The 23,044-nt window shown below is 36.7% G+C and overlaps 1 protein-coding gene across 1 annotated transcript in view; it reads left to right on the forward strand.

Moving 5' to 3' along the window:
• The window catches only part of GPATCH2 (G-patch domain containing 2), a 211,379-nt gene that overhangs the window by 169,664 nt on the left and 18,671 nt on the right, over positions 1-23,044 (forward strand). The window contains exon 9 of the mRNA XM_025397492.1: positions 18,974-19,062. Coding sequence (XP_025253277.1) covers positions 18,974-19,062 — 89 coding nt within the window. The remainder of the gene's footprint in view (positions 1-18,973; positions 19,063-23,044) is intronic.

The following is a 23,044-nucleotide window of genomic DNA, read 5'->3' on the forward strand; positions in this document are numbered from 1 at the left end:
GATATATAAATTCCCCTTCTCCAGCTCTCCCTCTCTCTCTCTGTGTGTGTGTGTGTGTGTGTGTGTGTGTGCGCGCGCGCGCGTTCCTTGACATATTTTGGTTGAAGACATCGGGTGTTTGGCCTGTAAAATTTCTCACATATTGGAATGTTGCTGATTTTCTCTACATGGTGTCATTTAACATACTCCACTGTCCTCTGTGTTTCCTGTAATTGGTATTTAGATCTGGAGAACTGATTAGAGAATCAGGTTTGGTGTTTTGTTTTGTTTGGCAAGATTGTTCCAAAGGTGATATTGTATACTTCCCTCACTTATATCTCTTTCCGTGATTTATTTGCCATGATGATTATTGCCCAGATTTATTCATTAAGGGTTGCAAAATAGAGCTGTGTTAATTCTTTTAATATGTTCTTGTTACTTCTGTTGAAAACTTCCTCCTCTCCAACTACTCAATTACTTTAAGGTACAGATCATGTAGGAAAAGCAAGAGAAATACTTGATTCTTTCCCCTTATTAGATGTCAGTTTTCAAAATGAATTGGTTCCTAACATTTTCCAAAGGTGAACTCACTGATGTAAACACATTTGATGTGTTTCCTCCATTAGTTAGAATTCTAATTGATGCAAAATTGTCCCATTTGTGGCCAATGGGAGATTATTTAAAGTAGTTGTGTGTTTTTTTGCTGCTAGTCTTTGCTTTCTGGTGTGTTTACATTTTCTAGGCTTTTTTTGGACCTTTTCTGACTTAGAATAGGAGTTACCCATTTCTCCAAGAAGCGCTGATTCTTTTACTATTATAGGAAATAGGTTTAGAAGCCAGAGTCTGGATGTTAGGAATGTCTCTGTTTCTAGGTCTTTTCAGATAAATGAGTTAGGATTTTTTTTTTAAGAAAAAAAATATTGATTCATACTGATAGTTCCAGTTCAAATTCAAGACTTTATTGTTTATACTTTCTGTCATTGATTTTAGTCTTTTTCCAACCATATTAAAAATATCACATCTTGATATCGGAACACTCATTTTATTTACCCCACCATACACAGACAGCAATCTCAGAATCACCATACTATCATCACTACCAGTAAAATAATCACTAAAAAGTGTTTTTTTCTTTTTTCTACATTTATTTGATACTTACTATAAGTACACTAGGAATATACAGTCATTTTCCTATGTTTTAAAGTAACTTGAAATAGTTTCTAAGTTTAGGTATGCCAATGTATAATTAGTGTCATTTTCAGCAACAGGTTTCTTTTTAATGTGTTTAATTTTGTTTTATAATAATATAAAAATACTCATGGGATCCATAATCAAATTTTCAGACAGTTATTTTCAAAGAAGTCTCGCTTCTACCTGGTTCCCTCCATTTGTTTCTTCCCCAAAATGGGTTTTGTTTTGCTTATGATTTATCCTTTTTTTTTTTTTTTTTGAGACGGAGCCTCACTCTATCACCCAGGCTGGAGTGCACTGGCATGATCTTGGCTCACTGCAACGTCCGCCTCCCAGGTTTGTACAAGCGATTCTCCTGCCTCAGCCTCCTGAGTAGCTGGGACCACAGGCACCTGCCACCACACCTAGCTAATGTTTGTATTTTTAGTGGAGACAGGGTTTCACCATGTTGGCCAGATGGTCTCAAACTCCTGACCTCAGGCAATCTGCCTGCCTCAGCCTCGCAAAGTGCTGGGATCACAGGTGTGAGCCACCGTGCCCAGCGGATACATCCTTTCATTGGCTTTTGTTTCCCTGTTTTTAAGAGAAACAGACATCTGTCTTTCTCTCCCTCTCTTACTACTTTTACCTTTCTTTTTCTCCTTTCTCTTGCCCTCCTTCTCACTCTGGTATACCATTGGACTTAGAGGAAGCCTTTTTTTTTTCCCCCCCTAATTTATTATTACCTGTTTATTATTACCTCTATATAACAGTCTTAGGCCCTTTCCCTTCCTTTTTGAGGCCCCTTGCTGCTGGTTCCCTACTGTGAGCAATGTTGAAGTTAGCTGGCCTCATGTGCCCTCCTTTCATTTGTTAATATCTGTAAGACAGTCAGGGAATTTATTTTATTTTTCCTATACACTTTTTATTTTCATCTATTTTTAGCCAGGCATGGTGGCTCATGCATGTAACCCCAGCACTTAGGGAGGCAGAGGCAGAAGGATAGCTTAAGCCCAGGAATTTGAGACCTGCCTGGGCCATATAGGAAGACCCCATTCTCCACAAAAAGGAAGAAAGAAAGAAAAAAACAGGTATTTTCATCCACTTTTTGGTAGTTATACTGTGTGTACATTGTCTGATACATACAGCCATTTAGTGCTATACTGCCTCCTTTTTTCTTTTTCAGTTCTAGTTTTATTTAGTTTTAGTTCAATCCATTCAGTTTTAGTTCTGTAACTAAATATATTTTTAATGATCACCACAAAATCTTAAGTCAATGCTTTTTTACTGTTTTTGTCTGAAGTTTATTCTCTAGTTATTTCCTCTGGAAGTACTCATTTAAACAATATTTCCTGAGTTCTTGCCTGTTATTAGCAGTTTATGCATGAACTGTATATTTAAAGGTCATTTTGGCCAGATACACAATCCATGGCTCATGTTTTCTTCTCTTAACTATCTTAAATATGTTACTCCAATGCCTATATAAAACGTTGCTTTCGATGTCTGATATAGTCTGATTTTCTTAGACATAAAAGTGACTTGGTTTTGCCTGGATGCTCAATGTGTATTTTCCTTTTCTTTAAAGACCAAGAGTTTTACTAGACTATATTCTAATGTTGATAATTTTAAGTGATTTTTCCCAGGGATGAAGCTTTTTTGGTAGGTAGTTATTATTGTTTTATGTATTAGTCTGTTTTCATGCTACTGGGAAGAAAAAGAGGTTTAATTGGATTTACAGTTCCACGTGGCTGGGGAAGGTCTCACAATCATGATGGAGAATGAAAGGCAGTTCTTACATGTTGGTGGCAAAAGAGAATGAGGAAGAAGCAAAAGCGGAAACCCCTGATAAACCAATCAGATCTCGTTAGACTCTTATTCGTTGTTATGAGAATTGCATGGGACAGACCTGCCCCTGTGATTCAATTACCTCCCCCTGGGTCCCTCCCACAACATGTGAGAATTTGGGGAGCTACAATTCAAGCTGAGATTTGGGTGAGGACACAGGCAAACCATCTCATGTTAAAGATAAATTTCAAGATTTTCTCCAATTATTGTTTATATTTGTTTTGTTTTGTTGCTTTGGCTTTGTTTTAAAAATTTCTTTTATACTCATATTGGATCTTCTTTGCCTGTCTTCTGTAGCTATCATTTGCTAATCCTTTTAATTTCTTTTTTATAATTTTTAAAGTTTCTATTTTTTGCCTTTTCCGTTTTTATTATATTTTCATATTCTGTTTCTCCATCATATGGCTCACTCCTCTGTTCCTTTTAGTTTAGTTTCATTTCTGAAATAATTTTTTCCTTTTATTTCTAATTGCTTCCTGAATGCTATCATCTCTTCTTTTAAATCTTCCTTTTATCCAGTCCCTTTATTTCTCAACCTCTCTAGTTGTGACTTTTTCAAGTATCTTCTATCATTTCCTTAATTTCCTTTAACTTGTTTTAGAATTGTCAGGTGTAGTTTTCATTTTTGTGGGCATATCTTTCTAGAGTACTCTTACAGTCTCTAAGGACCTTATTTTTTTCTTTTAATAATCGTTCGTATTTAATTATCTGCAATGCTGTTCTAAATGAGGTTTCCTGTACTTTTAAGAAGGAGACCATGAGACAGGATAGCTTTCTAATTTCATGGTTTTATACCTCTTTCTTCTGTTGTTTTCACAAACCGGTCAAAATTCTGGCCTCATATTTTCCAATATCTGCCTCTTCTATTCCTCTCAGTATTTTTATCTAGACCTTCTGTTTCCTTTTCCCCTTGGCCTCTGTTTTGCTCCAGTTCACTTCTACTTCCACTGTTTTTCCTTGGTGTAGGATTTTTATCCTGGGAAATCACTTTAATTTTTTAACTTCAAGAATTTATATGATCCAACTAATCCAACATCACAGAACTATTACATCTTGGTCCTCTTGCACTCATTTATAAACTGGAATCTCTCAGAACACCTCTTAAGTTTAGCATCTGTTTTCATCTTGTCTCCCTATACTTTCCATTGAGTGGTAAAGCTTTGGAGGTTTTCCTGTGCTGGGGGCCATTTGCAGATTCCTCTGCTTTTTCCTACCCAGATGTTGATGTGGCATCTCATAGCTGCCAATAATTTATATCTAACCACCTGTTTGAGGATGAGAAGGGGAGGGTTTGGGGAATACCTTGTTGGCTAGGTATTGGTGTACAGGGGTTTTTGGTAATGCCACATGTTATTATATACATTCAACAACAGTGTCATTGCCACCATATTCCCAGAGTACTCTTAATTATGACTTTTCAGGACTTCTACATAGCATGTTTATTTTTAAGTAAGTAAATAAATTATTAGAGTGCTAAGTGGTCAGGGTTTTATTTCTTTTAGGATGATATTGTCTGTTCCTAGAAAAAAATGATGTTTCATACAGTCCTTCACACACCATTAAATGCCTTTTATTCTGAGTATGTGAAAGACATTAGGCTAGGTGATATGTGTGGAACCCAGATGCTATTCTGTCTGCATTCCAGGAACTTACATTCTGGCCAGAAAAACCTGGATTCTGTCTTTTACTCCTTTCAATCCTCACCCTTGTTCTCTTTATCCATTCTCCACATCAAAACCAGAATGACTTTTGGGGAATCCAAATCTATTTATGTATACTTAAACCTTGAACTCCTGGGCCCAAGATATCTTTCTGCCTGAGCCTCCCAAGTAGCTAGCACTAAAGTGAACATCACTGTTCCTGCCTTTTTTTTTTTTTTTTTTTTTTTGAGTGATAAGGTCTTGCTATGTTGCCCAGGCTGGTCTTGAACTTCTGGCCTCAGGCAATCCTCCCATCTCAGCCTCCCAAAGTGCTGGGATTACAGGCATATATCATCCTGCTGACCTACTTAAAATTTCTTAATGGATTTTCATTGCCTTAAAAACAAGTCCTAAACGTGGCTTGCAAGGCCTTCCTGGTCTAGCCTTTCTTATTTTTGTCAGCCTCATATCCAATTACTTCTTACCTTGAATGCCATATGCCAGCTGCAGTGAACTTGTTTTACTTCCTCAAGTAAACTATACCCTCTCTATGGTAGATTTTAAGACTCATAAAAAAGATATAAAGTGTTGTGGGAAATCAGCTTGAGAAACTATAATTTGGTATGCTATGTTCTGCCATGTTAGCATAAATGACACTTTCATATTTTAGTTTGTAGAATACATTTAGACCTTATTAGCTACAAATAAATCCATTCTATTTCCTTTGTACTGTAACAATAAAATACGATCTCAACCACAGAGTTTCTCTACTCTTTTATACTTATGATTGGGCCTCAAAATTGCCAAATTATGCCATATTCAATTTATTTTATACAAATTTCCTTTATGGGAAATTATGGGTAACATTTATTGAATGCATACGTGAGGCACACATTTCTTTAATCTTCACATCAACTCTGTGAGATTGGTTCTGCTATCATCTCCATTTTACACATGAGAAAGGCCAAGCATAAAAGGATTAACTAACTTGCCCAGGTTCACCCAAGTTGCTAAGTGAGGGAGCAGGAATTGAACTTTGTCTCTTTGGGCTGCAGAGTCCACACTCTTAACCGCTGTGCTCTTCTGCCTCACAAGATGAGTAGATGGGGAGGTGAGGAGGAATGAAAAAACAGATCATTTAAAATATACGACTTTAGTTGAAGAAAAAAATTTCCCCATCCTGTTTATAGCTAACACTATAATAGCTAAGATTCGTTGAGTATTAACGATGTATTTTAACTCATTTAATTTCCAATATTATCCTATGAAGTAGATATTCTTATTATCCCCATTTTACACAGGAGGAAACAGAAGGGTTAAATAGCTTTCTCAGGTCAAATGGTGGTTAATTTATACAGCAGCGTCTTTTTTTTTTTTTTTGTCTTATTTCTATGCCATTTAAAAGTAAACTTGACTGCTTTCTGAAATCTGTTATCTTGCCTTTAATCAAAACTGTTGATTCTTCTAAAATAGCACTTAAACAGTATGTAGATTGATTTATGTGCAAAGAAAAGTGATATTTTGCAGTCATGACTAACCTGATCATTGTTGAATCATTTGACATTTGATTTCTGAAATTTACAAAACATAGAGACTTGTATGTTTTTCTAAAGAAAAGCATTGTGAAAATGAGAAGAGGAAAAGACAGTTTATATTTGAAGTTAATTTTTGTAGGGTAGTATTTTTCTCCATAAACATTTAAAATCAGTAGACCTCTTAAATACAGCACGTAATAGACCCAAATTAACAAAATTATAAACTGCCTTTGGTTCAAAGATCTTAATGTCAAAACTATCCTGAATATAAGCTCATGCTCCCCAACTTTCCAGTTATTTCAGTTGAAGTTAATTAGGAGAATCCTGAAGTCCTCTTCCTCCCAGTTGTTGAACATTAATGTTCATGTACTCATCACAAGCCTCCTGATACCTCATCTAGCTATTACAGTATGTTTTATAGTCTAGTAAATATTTGCTAACAAGTCTGTAAAAGTTTTATGGATATAACATTTACCTACCAAAAACTCTCATGGAAGAGGAGGGTCTGAAACCATTCTTTTCATAAAGTTACACTTAGCGAAATGCAAAATTATGTAGAAAGGGAAACATTTTAGAATAAAGGTACATGCATATACTGTGAAAACTAGCTTCAGTTAACAAGCTTAGTTTTGCAGATATTTATATTCTAAAGCCCAAGAAATGGACCAAATATGTTTTGTAGTGTTCTGTAACTAAGCATTTATATAGTAAAGAAATTGGAACCACAATAAAAAGACTGGTTAACATGAAAATAGATTACTAATTTTAAAAAACCCTGACATGCCTTGTTAAATTTTATCAATAACTATTTATTAAATACCTGATATGGTAAGGCACGTAACTGCTAAGGAAAATGTACTTAAAGAAATAAATCAGATGTGGGCCTTACTGCCTTCAAGGAGTATACAGTCTGGCTAGAATACTAGTTTGTGTACATATATAGCTGTAGTTTAAGGTAGAAAATACTGTTTACTCCCATGAGTAAGAGGTTATTTCTGGCAATGTGTATCAGAACAGTCTGCATAAAGGAGGTGGCATTTCAAGTGTGTCATAGGTTTCCAGTTGAATTCTACCAATAAGCAATAATTTAACCTAAATGCAAGTAAGTTTGCATTTACATGGTAACACTGTCTGACATATTTCAAAATAGAAATAACTTCTTATATATTTCAAAAGTTTTTGATATTCTGGCCTAATATTAAGACATCTAGTCTTATCTTCTCAATATGGAGATAAAAGTAGCAAGCACATTTTTTCTTTGCTCTTTAGTAGTCCTACTCAGAAAATGTACATTATAGCATATAGAACTGTGACGTTATCATTACCATATTACTCTGCTCAACAAGCAAAGTCGTGGGACACTTTGCAGAAAATCAAAGCTGAACTCAGTCTTCAGCCTGTATTTGCCAACTCAATTATGCAAGTAAATTGTAGACTCTCTTGAATGAGTGAAGCCTGTCAACTTCAAGAGTTACCTTGGAAATGGATCCACATTTGACTCCATCTCTGCCTGAGAGCAACTTCCAGAATTGTGTCTATAGAGAATTATGGAGTGACCTTTTTCCATTGAATTCAATTTGTCAGTATGATTAATAAACTGCATAAATTAAATAAGATTTTTAAGGAGAATTTTAAATAATTGTGAATAGACAGATTTATAGAATTTACTAAAACTCGATGTGTGCAGAGAGGCGTCATCTCCTCCCACTGCTCCGTATGTGCCAACTCCAGTTATACTGAATTACCTACAGAAACATAGCGATGGCATGTCATGTGCACACTGAATGCCTTTGTGCCTCTGCAAATGTGTTCTCTCACCTAGGGGCCTAGAATGCTGTTATATGCTGGTTGGGGATTCTCTTTGAAAATTGGGTTGGAATCTTTTTCCCACGTGATCAATAGACTTGAACCCCTAGAAAATGAACATCGTATCTTTTTTATTTCTGAATAAAAAATGTATTTCCTGTCTGATGGCATAGGGCATGTCTTGCATTACATTTTCAACAGAAGTTTATTAAGTAGGGTATATTAAAGTAAGCTGGATGATGTAGTAAGGTAGGGGGGAAGAGTAGTTCCTTGGAGTCAAGAAAGCTTTGGCACAAATACAGTAACTTAACTTTCTGTTCATGGGATCTTTGACAAGTAACAGTTTCTCTGGACTTCAGATTCCTCAGATATGTAATGGGTTGTATGAAGATTACATTATGTAAAAATAACTGGCATAATACCTTTTATATAGTTGGAGCTCAGTGAGCCTGGATGTTTGTAGTAGTTCAGATAATAAATTCCAATACTTAAGAAACCAACATGTATTAAATGGAAAAATAAAAATAAATATGTATATTCTCTACATTGCTCTTTAAATTCTATTATTTCCTGTGCTGATGAAAGAAAAAATCTTAGCACGTATCTGCTCTAAAATGCTACCTCAGAACAGAACTTACAGCTTGGCTTAGAGTCTGAGATATCAAACAGAAGAATACAGTGAAAGGTCAATTCAACAAACATATCCAAATATCATATAGTGCACTAGATGAAGTAGATCCAAAAATGAGTACATGCATGGACTTCCCTCAAAAACGTTAAGAATATTAGGAATATCTCATAATTTTATTCATAGATATTATAAATGGCAACCATAGTGTCCTAGGAAACGTTTAATAATAGTGTCATCATCAAAGAGAGAGTGTGGGATTATATCTGAATCTATAGTCTGTTTTGATAGGTTTTTTATGTGAGATCCAAGATATCATTTTAAGCAAATTACAGTAAGCATAATTGTTGAAACTCTACACTAAATATCAATGATAAACAGATTCCAGAAATGTGTAATTATAGCTAAGAATGAGGTAAACAGTTTACTAAGTGCCTACTATTTCCTAGGTACTGTGGTGTGAAGAATAAAAGAATACTCCAAGATGCCTCAAATATCAGATTCTACTTGGAGAGACAATATCCAAATTTCAATTCAGGCGAAATGAATTTTCCTCAATTTCCCCAAAGAGGTGGTCTGCTACTATAGCCCTGTGGATTTATTACATTGCATAGTAATTTATTGTTCATGTTCATTTCCTTAGGCTATGAACTCCTTGAGGGTGGGAGCTATCTTACCCTTCTATTTAGTTTAGCATCTAGTAGAATAACTGACACTTTGTCAAAATTTGTCAATTGTTAAGGGAGTGTTTTTGAGTAAATTTAAATAACAGTTCAAGAAAGAAGTGTTACTATTTCAAAAAAATTCATGATTGATTGCCACTTGAAATGTTGAGACAACAATAGTTACGGTAGTTTTATTCATTTTAGTTCAATAAGCTTTTCTTGTGCTTTTAATATATGAAAAACAAAGCTAGGTTCTGGGAATTAGACATGGTTCTTGACCTCAAGTTGCTTTCTATACATATTTAGCTGACAGTCTCCTCTAATCTGAAAGCAACTTGAGGCAAATACTATATACTGTATGGTAAGATATGGACAGCGATATGCACAGATGGATGTGGAAATACAGAGAAAAACACTTGAAGAGTAGCGAGGTTAGGAAAGTTTAAAGAGGAGAAAGAACATTTAGACTTGAGGGCACTTGGAGAAGTGAAGGGAAAAAGCAGGGTCTCTAACATGGGTAGAATTAGGAAACATAGAAAGAAAATGTTTTAGGGCAGAATTAGGAGACATAGAAAATTTTTTTAAGTGGGTAGATACATTTTTCTAATGTTAACACAAATATATGGTCTCAATGACTAGCAGTTGTTTAAAAAAAGAAAATCTAAAGGACCTGGAAAAATACGGGGCATGATGTAAGGTAAGATTATAACAGCAGGTCTCCTGAATCGAGTTAGAACCCCCATTGAATAACTTACTCTATGAAAAGACTAACATTCCCCCAGATGCGAGAATGTCTTCATTTACATAAACTAAGGAAGTTGTAAGAATTACCTGAATTTCATAGAACAGCCGCTACCATTTTCAGTTATCATTTGTGTGGAATAATGAAGCAGTACAAAAGAAATATTTAACTAAGCTGTTAAGGAATAGGGTGTCGTGTATTTCTTAACGTACACAAGGAATGGTATCATTGGACTAGCAGTCCCTCTAGGCTTTAGATAAAGCATGAAACATACCATATGAAGGAAGCAAGACATCTTTGAAGTAGACAGTACCAAATGGTGGCCAAGAGAGAATCTGCAGCAATAGACTGATGTCAGAATATCAGTGGGTTTTCGTCTCAAGGACTCTTGTGGTCCTTTAATTGAGTTTTTGAAATGAAAATGAGTGCTTCATTCTTGTATGTTATGACACACTTAAAGCAAGCAGAAATGGACAATGAAGAAAAGCTTAACCTTTCTATTAACTACCAAAAAAATACCTACATGATTTTTTAAATGACCCTAATTCTTCCTTTATTGTAGCATAATGGCAGTTTTCAGATGTAATGAGTTTACTGTGCTATGTGTTTGTTTGGTATGAGTTTAGTGACACCCTACACTAAGCATTCTTCTGCATGTATTGTATGGCAAAGTGCCTTCCATCTGTTCCCTTTAACTGTGACTGTAGGTCACTACTTAACTTTTTTGTGCCTGGGCTGCTTATCTGAAGGGTGGGGATGATAATAATAGTAAGAGTAATAGCTAACAGCTATTGATTGTATAGGCATGTGCTAAAATGTTTTACATAAATGATTTCTAAATAAAATCTTTTGAGGTAAGCACTAGTCTAATCATAATTCTTGAAGTTAAGGAAATTGAGGCAAAGAGAATGTAAGTAACATGCCACAGGCTGATAAAAAGCCTTCTCAAACATCGATAAGCGGGCTTTTTCAAAGCTCTAGTGAGAAAGCAGACATGATGATACAAGAAGGAACGTGTCCTGACTCCCTGGCTCATCCCAAATGCAAATCAAACCAATGCAACCTATAGCTTGAATTTACACTACAGCTGCCCCAGTGTGAAAAGCTTGACTTTGCCTTTGAGAAATTCATCCAGCTGCCAAAACCACTTATATTTATCAATACCATTGTCTTTCTCTTTTCTAATTAATCTAGTTATAATTTGTATCTTTTTCATTGCATGTTTTATAAGAAAAAATAGTAATAAATGAGAAGTGTAAAGAAGAAAATTCCCACAAAATGCCATCACACACAAATCGTTATCATCAGTATTTTGTTGCACAGTCTTCCATGCCTTTCGACCCAGACCTATGCATATTCATTGCTTTGGATATTTTAATTTAGTGTACGCACTTATTCTGTGTTTTTTGATATTGTGATTTTAAAAGATGACCTATATATATGGCATATTTTAAATATTCCAATGACATTTTAAGACAAGCATTTTCTATTTTAGATTATGAATAGTTTGGTTTAAAACTACTGAGTCTGTTTTTTGGGAAACCCTCTCCGTTAATCATTCAGAGTCACATAAAATTCATGCATCCTCTTGCTAGAAAAGTGTGCATACATGTGTTTTGCACATAATTTCAGGAAGTTTCTGGCCTTTCTGAAGGTTACCACCTTGTCTCCTGCATCTCACCTCCTTGCACACTACATTTCTGCCCTGCTGACACTGCTTTGAGGAGCCAGGAGAGTCCTTGACTAGCCGGGTGGCAGCAGGAGTGAAATGAGGCCCTTGAGCTCCTTCAGAAGGCTTCTGACACAGCGGTGCTAAGACGGGAGTGTTCCCTGTCCCCCCTCGCAGGAGGTGTGACAGGGGTGTGACTTGTCTGTTGGTCCACCGTGTGCCCTCAAACCCCTTACGGAGGGGGAACACGCAAATGGGCAGGTATAGGAGCCAGAGGTGAGCACCTTGGGGCTCTGGCCCCACAGTAGCATCTAGGGATGGGTACTTGTGACTCCCAAAGCCCAAGTGGGCATGGTGTATGTTACAGTGCACTCTTTTAGCTTTGCCATCTACAGACAGCTTAAATGTTAACCAGCTCAGTGCCCTCTTGGTACTCAGGTCCTTGTCCGGCACCCAGGAAGAATCAGGTCACACACGGACTTCAGGATGGTGAATGCAGGGGTTTTACTGAGTGGTGGAGGTGGCTCTCAGTGAGATGGATGGGGAGCTGGGAAGGGGATGGAGTGGGAAGATGATCTTCCCATGGAATTTGGCTGTCCAGCGGCTGATCTCCTCTCTGACTATCCCCAAATTCTTCTTGACGTTCAGATGCTCCATCTCTTCTCTCTGCTACACCATTCATTCTTCTGTGCTTCTGCTCTTTTGTCTGTCTTCTCCTTGTCTGCTTCTGGAGCCTGTGGCCTGGGGTTTATATGGGTACAGGATAGGGAGGTGTGACAGGCCAAAGGCAACTTTTGGACACAAAAACAGGAATGCCTGTTCTCATTTAGGACTACAGATTTCCAGGCTTGAGGGTGGGGCCTTTCCCGGGGAACCGCCCTCTTCTACCCAGTATTTCCCTGTCTCCTGTCCATATCAGTGGCTCACTCACACTAGACACATAGGAAACACAATAAACAGTAGCTCCAGGAGAAGCCACCAATTACCTGTAGCAGGGTAAAGCAGACTGGGAATTTTGGACTCGAACCCTCTGACTAGAGTGGAAGAGGCACTAACAGGACAGATCCATCTGAAGCAGTGAGAGGAACTACACAGTGGCAGGCAGATCATTCTATCTAAGGGGTAGAGCCTCAGGCTACATGTGGTAGCAGGTTAATCAACGTAGGGTCAAGAGTTGCCAACAAGTAGGCACTGAACAGGGATAGGAGCCAGGGGCTGCTGATGCTTGGAGAAGGGTCAGCAGGCAGCATTATAAAGAGCCTCCATCACCAGATTCCATTTCATGGCCAGGAGTTGAGCATCTAGGAGGTCAAGGCAATTACCCAGTTCTGAAAGAACTAAGTTACTGCAAGGTTTGTGGTAAGGTAGGGTAAGTCTAGAATAAAGCTTGGACCCAATTACTGAAACCCAAGTACTGACTTCAGTGCACTGAGCTAAAACTTAAACCACCTCTTGCCAAGGTCAGGTTTGTTCCAAAGAGAAGATAAATGGGATTGAGGCAGAATGTGAAGTCAAATGAGCAAAGCCATCAAGAGAAAAGACCAGAGCCAATAACTGGTCGGGCTGTGATCCACAATACCAAATGCAAAGGATTGCTATGAATGTCCAAAGAGATCAAGCACAAAAAGCTGCTTTGAAAGAAAACACCACCATTATAAACAAGGATTTGGCCCGGTGCGGTGGCCGTAATCCCAGCACTTTGGGAGGCAGAGGTGGACGGATCGCTTGAGGTCAGGAAATCGAGACCAGCCTGGCCAATATGGTGAAACCCCGTCTCTAGTAAAAATGCAAAAGTTAGTAAGGCATGGTGGTATGCGCCTGTAGTCCCGTGGGGACCGGGGGGTTGAGGGAGGCGTGGCGCTGAGATAGGAAAATCACTGGAACTCAGGAGGCAGAGGTCACAGTGAGCAGTGCCACTGCACTCCAAACTGGGGGACAGTGAGTCTCTGTCTCAAAAAGGGGAGGAAAAAAAGAAAACAAGCTTTTTTTTTTTTTTTTTTTTTTTTTTGAGACGCAGTCTCGCTCTGTGGTCCAGGCTGGAGTGCAGAGTGCAGTGGTGCGATCTCGGCTCACTGCAAGCTCCGCCTCCCGGGTTCCCGCCATTCTCCTGCCTCAGCCTCCCGAGTAGCTGGGACTACAGACACCCGCCACCATGCCCGGCTAATTTTTTGTATTTTTAGTAGAGATGGGGTTTCACCGTGTTAGCCTGGATGGTCTCGATCTCCTGACCGCGTGATCCGCCCACCTTGGCCTCCCAAAGTACTGGAATTACAGGCGTGAGCCACCGCGCCCGGCCAGAAAAACAAGGATTTAATTCAATCCTCCTAATCGTTAAAAAACATTTATACCTGAAAGTGCTTGATACGTATTGTATTGTGCATTTGGGTACTAGAGGAAAAAAAGCTAGATACTGATGTCTGTCTGTTCAGTTTAATATGTTGAGACATATTGACACCAAATAAAGCGGGGAGGGTAATTTGGATCTAGAAAAGGAAGTTCACACGGGGCTGGGTTTCCCAACCCCCATCCTTCTCTCTGCCATTGGAATGCTCCTCCAGTGACACCACAGACCTGCTTTATTTCTGTGCAGCTGATGCCCTGTCCAGGCTGATATTTTTCTAACTGACAGTGAGTGTTCTTGCCAAGTGCCAGGGCCCATAGTCACGTCTGTTTGTCTCTCTTCTGCAGCTTGTCCAAGGCTGCTTGGGAACACATTTTATCCAGGGGGCAGCTTTAACTAGGCCTAATTCTCTGAAAAGCCTCTGTTTGTAATTGCATACAATGAAGAGACAAGTTCCTATTGTCTTCTCTTTAATATTATTGCGTTTGACACTGCCTGCTTCAGTCCTTGTCAGTCCATGTCAAAAGCCAAGTTTTCAGACATGGTGGTTCTCAGTAGAGTTTTTGTTTCTGTTTTTTGTTTTGAGTTTATTGGGTTGTTGTTTTGTTTTGTTTTGTTTCTACGTTTTTCCCTCCAGATAAGATGTCCAGCTTCTTGCCTCCACCCCATTTAAAAGATAGCTTGCAGCAAACGATGGGGAGAAGCCAAGTGAAGTCTGTTTAAAAAGCAAAATAAAACAAAATAACTTATTTTTGAGTTCTGCTTTTCTAATATTTAATAGGAAAATTTTCAGAAGTAATACATGGGAAACCATGTTTCAAATCGTAAGTGACAGACCTGTAACAGAAAAGCATCATTTCTTCATCCTTTCCGCTTCAGGATAGGTTGGTTTTGATTTGTCTCCCTTTTTTTCCTCCCCCATGCAAATATCCCAGCTAAAACAAATATACTCATCTAGTTGATTGGTGTTTTTCTGACACACCTTACAAAAGGATCTTAATATTGTTCTTTAATAACTTTGGGTCTGTTCCTAGGACGTTACATTGTCATTCTCAAAACACCACAGAATAAAGAAACAGAAAATGCCAACCATCACCTTGAGTAGTATTCCAAATGTTCTCCTTTGCAAAGACAAATGACTCATTTAGACTGAAGAAACAGGGATGCCTTTGAGACATTCATTGATTTTAAATTAAAAAATAACTGTTATGGTTTACATCAAGAGTGACAACTAAATAACAGAGTAAACCTTACTTAGTGTCATTTGTAGCAACTCCACTGCACCTGTCTGAAAGAAGGGGGGTGTGGGGCAAGCCTAAGTGGAGTAATCTTACTGATCAATAATCCAGATCTCTCAATGCGCTGTAGTAGATAGTGAATTCTTGATAGAATTACTGAAATATACAGCTAGCTGTTTTTCTTATGGCTCAGGTCTTCAGGTTCAGTGCTGCTGAGTTTATTAACTTTATTCTCCTTGAACATTTTTCTCCTTTCCTTTATGCAGCTATGTTGGGGGTGGGGGAAGGGAGTTGAATGAAAATGTTGTATTTCATTTGCTCTGTGAAGATACCCAAAATGTTTGGTCCAGCAGATGGAAAAAAAAAAAGGTTTAGAAGAGGGAGTTGGTTGTTCCTGAAGTTTGTTTTTCACTGTCTTTGTAAATAGGCCTACCTAATAAATTGTAAGAAGTATGAAAAAATAATTATAAAGGCAATATTGACTTGAGAGAGTTATTTTCAAGCAATTAGAATACTCCAATTATATATAACTAGTGCAAGAACAAAGTAAGTAGAAACCAATGGTATTAATGTGAGTGTCTGATATCAGACGCTCAAGTATTTCTTCTGATTATTTCTAAAAAGGTGTTTCTTAAGAAACGTGTCCTGGCTAATAACTGTTTTAGCTTAGTTTGAGCTTTAAAAATATCTGAAATCAATAAAACCAGCCTTAGTTCTTTTTAAATTTTTGTGATATTTAATATTTGTACATCCAGGAAGTTTCATTGTGCAGTAACTTGCATCATTCTTTAGTTATTATAACTGAGATGAGGAAGTGTGTGTGTGAACTATGGCAAACCTAGTTGGTCTCCTCTCTCTTCAGTCTCAACCCTGTCCAACTCGAGCTCTCTACCAGCACCCATGCACTTGGTCTACTTTCTCTCCTTTTATAAAATCTTTAGTGACTCCACATTGCTGTTAAGTCCAAACACCTTCATGGGGCAAAGATGGCATGTATGGCCCCATGATCCAGCCCCAGTGCTCTTCTCCATTCATGTTATACAGTCCCTTCTGCAAACACTGCTCTGCAGACATCCTGAACTACTCATAACTCCCTGAACAGAGCAAACTCTTTATCACTCAGGAATTCGTTCAGCAGCAAGTACAGAAAACCTGACCTGCAGTGGCTTAATCTGTAAGAATGTTTATTATGTTTTAACACAGGATGAGAAGTAGCTAGTTCATGAGTTGGTTTTCACAGCTTGATGACAGAAGACCCACACTGCAGAATTCAGATTCCCACTTTATTCCCTGTTTTCAGAATGGTACCTTCCCCTCCTCTTCAGCTATTTCTGATATCTGAGTCTATCTGGTATATGCTCTGCAGGAGGTAAACTTTACTGCAGTCTTTTGCTAAGGGGAGATTTCAATAGGGATAAGATATGTGAAAGGATATTTTTTTACAAAAAGGTTATATTATGACTGTCATACGGATATTAAGTGGGTATGTGTTAAAGATTTTATTTAACTCATTAGCTAATGAGGGAACTGGGCAGATGTTGTAACCAGTTGAAAGCAGAAGTCAAAGAAGCTCAAGTGTACATAGAGTAACGGACTATTGAAATGATTGTTTAAATGGACCAAAAACTAGCTTTTCCACAGATAGCAGGGTTGTCGTTCATAGAACAGAATTTATTTCTGTTTCTGTAGTTAAGAAGTATTTCCCGTTGCTTTCGGTTAGCTACAAGGTAGAGTTGTAAAAGAGCTTGCATAGAATTAGCATTCAGTGACTGAAACGGTATACTCCTGAAAGCATAGTTTTTCTGTGGAAGCACAAATTTTATCCTACCAAGGAAAAAATGTGTATTTGATGCAGCATATTTAGGATTGTTGTAAGGACTAAATAATACAGTCTTTCCTAGTCGTTAATAAAGTTGGTTATGCCTGCTGCCACTACCACTGTACCTAATTATTTCATATACAAAGATTTATGTTTTATTTCTCCACTCAGACTTTAAATTCTTCCAATAATAAGAGTTGAAAGTTTCATTTCCTTTGTATCTTCCATCTTCTCTTTTCCCCTCTCCCTATTTTCACCACCACTGGAGTCTTATGCTAAGTCCATAATAGATACTGATAAATGTTTGCTGAATAAGTAAAGGAATAACTTTTAAATTTGTACAAAAAGAATATGTCTTCCCTGTGACATCATTCTACTTTTAAAAAATGTATATATAATCTTAAAAAGGAGACACAGTCATAACTATTCATTTTTCTTGGCATCATGAGCCAAGACCATACCTCAAAATCCAATAAAAATGTTATAGTCATTCATGTCAATGAACATTTGGAGAGCAAAGCAGAGCTAATTTAGTCATTAACAGAATGAATTTTTGGAAGGTTTTTTGAAATATTTTAATAATTGTAATTATTTTGTAACAGAAACAGTATGCACTCAATAAAAAGGTAAAAGACAACATACAAATGCTCATTTCCTGTTAAGATACATTGATAAGGTTTTGTGGTATATTTTTTTGGCTGCCTATGGCCCTTGGATTACTCAGATCATTAATTATGACTGTATTTTGTGCTTTATAAATAAAATCTATATTTGAAATAACTGGACTCTCCAGCACTAATTTTTCATTATATTTAAACATCTGAGTATATGTATTTAAATATATATCTTGAGTTTTGAATTTTACCTGAATTAATTTTAGTTAATTTTTCCTTCTTTTTCCCTAATAATTTGTTTATTTTCAAATTAGTTTCTTTAAAACCTCAGGATACTGTCAGATATCTCTCTGTCTTACTAAGAGAACATGTGCTGTCATAAACATGCTTCATTTATTTCTGCTTCATGTTCCCCAGGCCCTATCCCAACCCTACATCAAGGATTATGACACAGGAAATGAACACAGAATCTTTCTATAGCTTGAAAAGTTTGAAGACTTTAAATCCTTTCTTTTTTGTATTCGTCTTGATTTCTAATTGGCCCATTTCTTATTTTTTTATATAACTTTTCAATTTAGGAGACCAAGATTAGACAGAAGACTAATTGTATAATAGCTTGTTCCAAAAATAGCAGAAGATCCACTTCTCAGTTTTTAAGTATCATGTTTTTAGAAATATAATCCACTATCATGTTAGATGGTTAAATAGCAGTAGACCAGCATTAATGCATTCAAATTATGTTTTCTCACTCAGCTAATAAATAATTAACTGAAGAATTCTAATCATATGAATTATAAGGGAAGCATCACTATTTCCTTCTATTTAAAATGTTTTAAGAGAATTCACTGCTGCATAATATCCTAAAAGAAATTGATCATACTTTTCCTGTAATAGATGTTGTTCTGACAGTAAAGCATTAGTAACCAATTGATAACCTTGCAACAATATTGTGATCTCTTTAGATAATTAATCTTAGCCATTTTCCTGTCAGAAGCAACAGTGCTTGATTTTATGTTGAGCCAGAAAGATTGCCAGTTTTGAAAATTAAAAAGCATTCCTTTTATATTATTCATTCCGGTAACAATTTATGATGGCGCATTTAGCTGCTGAACGCTTGTCAACAAACGTAATTATGTTTCGATATAAACAAGATTGGTGATTTTACTATGCAGCTCCATCTTTGTTGAGAATGTTTTGATTTAGGTTCAGATGATACAAGCTGTGTATTTATGTGTCATTTTTTTCTTCTTTGTTAATAGTTTTTTCTGATAATTACTCGTAGGCAAACAAGCATGCATTTAGGATCCTTATGCACGGGAGACATCAAACGGAGAAGAAAAGCTGCACCTTTGCCTGGACCTACTACCGCAGGTAAAACAAAAGCAGGGTTAGAGTGGAACACAAATGTAGAGTTCATAAATCATGAAGAATAAAATGTAGACAGTTCTTAATCACTTGCAATGAAGAAGAAGAAGCACAGTTGCAAGAAGCTATTAAAACAAATCATTTGCTTGTGGTATCAGGATGTATTGCATGTTCCATTTGTAGATTTTCCAGGTAACCAGTCATTAATGTATATGTTACACCCCTGCTCAAATGCAAGATTTCGTGCAAGATATTAAAAGGATACAAAAACTTCAAGGGCTATATCTTTGGCCTCTATAAATTTACAGTCTTGTTGGAAAATAAGGCATAAATAGATGAAATGACAAATAACCCCAGAAGAGATTAATAGTAATAAATTCAAAAAGTATAGCCGCAGCCCCAAAACACAAGACCCCATGTGGTAGGAGATGGAAACCTGACTGAACGAATGTGACAGTCTGGTTTCTAGTCCCAGCTCTGTAGCAGTCTTAGATTCCTCATTCCTTCTTTAGACAACATTAGCATTAGACTGAGAAAGCTCTCACTTCTACCTCAAAAATCATGTCATTCTAATAATATGCCATTCTAATAATGAGTGTGGTCTTGAGAAAACTACAAGTGCTGATCAGAGGGAAGTCACTGTAGGTCGGAGAGGACAGGAAGCCTTACTTACTGAAAGGGCAAAGACTCGCCTTGTAGTGAAGGTTGTGAATAAAATAGTATGTATTGAACATCTCATGCAAGAGCAGTGGTAAGGGAGGCACAGATAAAGTCAGTGATAGGAGGAAGCCAAGTAGGCATTAAAATGTGGACACCCACATATAAATAAACAAGTTAACCATGATGGATTTGTGGTGCAGCAAGCTCTATGAGAAAACGTTTTTCAGTGTAGAAACAGCAAATAATAGCCTTGGCCCTATTGCCTGGGATCTATAACCACACAGATTTATAAATTTTCTCTTAGTTTCATTTGGGCAGCCTTTATAGGAAAAAATGATTTTAATTATAGACTATGAAAATAAGATTCATATCAACAGGAGAGTAAACAGTGAAAATAAAAATATATATAAGTATATGCATGGTTTTGGCGGGGTGGGGTTGCATGGTGAGTTTAAGAGGAAGAAAAGATGTGAAGCTTACAGTCTCTATATTTTTTTTTTTTTTTTTGAGATGGAGTTTCACTCTTGTTGCCCAGGCTGGGATGCAGTGGTACGATCTTGGCTCACTGCAACCTCCGCCTCTTGGGTTCAAGCGATTCTCCTGCCTCAGCATCTCAAGTGGCTGGGATTACGTGCACCCACCATCACGCCCAGCTAATTTTTGTATTTTTGGTAGAGATGGGGTTTCACCATGTTGGCCAAGCTGGTCTCGAACACCTAACCTCAGGTGATCTGCCTGCCTCGGCTTCCCAAAGTGCTGGGATTACAGGCGTGAGCCACTGCGTCCAGCCACGCTCTCTACTTAGGGAACCTGTTCCATAGTTAAGCACTAGAAAATTGAAGAATAACTTAAAATTGGAGCACTTCTAATGCAGTGGTTCCGTATAAGGGACTACATTTAAAATTATGCATTTAGATGCATACCTGATCGTCTTCTGGCAGTACTGAATTTTCAAGATTAGGAAACACCTGTGTGTAGAGTGCATTTGTATTTGTGTAGAATCATATTTGCCACTTATTGGGTACCCACTGTGTACCAGAAACTTTATTATTTTATCTTTATAACAACTGTATGAGGGAGATGGTGTTATCATCACCTTACAGATCGTAAAATTAAGATGCAAAGAAGTGTTAGGTTAGCTACCTAAGATGACAGAATTATTGAATGCAAGGGAAAGTTTCAAGCCTAGGTCTGCATAACTCCTAAATCCATGTTCTTTCTATAAAAATGTACTTACAGCCTCTTTGTTAGCATATATATATATTCTTTATATACATATTATCTATATGTAAAGATTGTCCTATTGCATATGCTGACTTAAGGCATATAGTATGCCTTAAGTTTTATAGATTTATCTAACTCTTACTATGTAGAAATGCAGAATATTCATGAAATACTTCTAATATATCTCTTCATACATGAACATGTAGCCACATTTTGGATGAAACACATGTCATTAGTCTTGCAATTCAGATCTTTCATAAGGCAGGTATAGGATTCTTTAACATCCCCATTCCAGTTGAATGGTCCCTGAATTTTCTTATCTTTCAGTGATTCAAGCATTAGTGGCAGAAACAGTACAAGAACAATCTTAGGAATGCTACTAAAGCACCTTAGTGGCAGCAATAAGGAAAAGAAAATACTGGGGTCACGTCCTAACACTCTGAACATATGTGAAATGAGAAGGAAAATGCATAATGGTTGAGGAGAGGATAATATAATTATTTCTGCAAGGTGATTTTGACATTACAACTCAGTAACATCAGAGGAAATCATTTATATGGCGTATGGGTACAAACATTGAACTTTAGCCTAAAACAGTTTTTTTTATAAGCTCACACCAGCATATTCCAGATTTTATATTTCTGAATTGTTGTGATTCTCTTAATAGCCAGGATTTTGGTATTACTACATTTTAACTTAGAAAATAAAATTCTTAGAAAATTTTTATTACTCAAAAAGTAGTGGAGCAGGAGAATTGCATCACTCATTTTCGACCCATTTTTAAAATCTGTGCATAACTGTTTCAAAGAGGAAGAGGTTAAGTTTAAAGTCCTCAGTTTTAAATAGAATATCTTTTAATGCTAATGAATCAACTCTACAGTGTAGATTATTATCCAAATTCAAGTAAGAAATGTTTTTGCATAAATACACTTTGATAATGAGCGTGTAAATCCTAGATCATCTTGTCTCTGAAAATTACAGTTTTCAAATTCTGAAAAAGAGTCAGTCACATAATAAAGAGTCAGTTATATTTGTAAACTTCTGAATTTTAGCTAAGGACAATATTCTTGCCCTTTTATAGGCCCTTGCAGAACTCCTGAAAAACACATTGAATTGAGATATATTTTCAGTGTCTTTTGCCTTTAGTCAGCATTAACTCTAAACAGGAAAAATGCAGACGATAACTCTCTTTTATTTGAAATAGGGAGTAAGAGTTAACAGACTGACAGCTTGCATATTGTTTGATAATCCCCTCTGATTTATATGTGAAATATTATGCAATCAAACAGCAAGTTTAGAGAGGATTTACCAAGAAGTTGTCAGAAAACTATAATTAGACCCTTTAAATCCAAAACTGGGTTTGTATAACCATTTATGACTAAAGACAAATTGTATTCATAAGAAATAACACTTTTAATAATAAAAGATTTAAGGCCCCCTATGAAATTAATAACCCAGAATTGATTACGTTTACCTGCTAGTGTATTGAAAATTTTTCTCACCTTCTTTTAGCAATAGCTTTGAAGCATAATTTCAGTCGCTTTAGAAAGCTCTAGACTAACCAGCAGTGTTATCATTTGAACATTTATTAATTGTGACAGGAACACCAAATTTATTTCAGTGCTTTAGCTTATTTACTGCTCTTTCACCTTTGTATTTTGTATTGACAAAGTAAAATGAATATTGATAAGGTTAGATATTGATTTTTTTAATGTATAGCTTTTTCTCTGCCTCATTCAAAGTCACATACTGAAAGATAGTGGATGTCTCAGTAGCAAAGGATGTAGATTTACTATTATAAAATTGAGAACTATCGAAGCAAGAAGGTTTGCCAGCAGAATGCATTTTATAGTTTGAAAAATGTCATCTGTAAAGGTGAAGAAAAGCAGTGAACAAAATAAGAGGAATATTATTAACACTTTTTTAAAAGGCAGTTAGCAATGTTGGTTGTGGTCCGTGTTTTTGGTAGAAGGCATAGCTTATTGAGGATTTAATAGTAAAAAGATTTAAGTTCATTTATTGAGATATTGTGGCTACTATATTTTTTAAAAAATTTGTCCACTATACAGTATGAAATTCAATGTTATCCACAATTAATATTGCC

Source organism: Theropithecus gelada, chromosome 1, assembly GCF_003255815.1.
Source record: "Theropithecus gelada isolate Dixy chromosome 1, Tgel_1.0, whole genome shotgun sequence".
Classification (NCBI taxonomy): domain Eukaryota; kingdom Metazoa; phylum Chordata; class Mammalia; order Primates; family Cercopithecidae; genus Theropithecus; species Theropithecus gelada.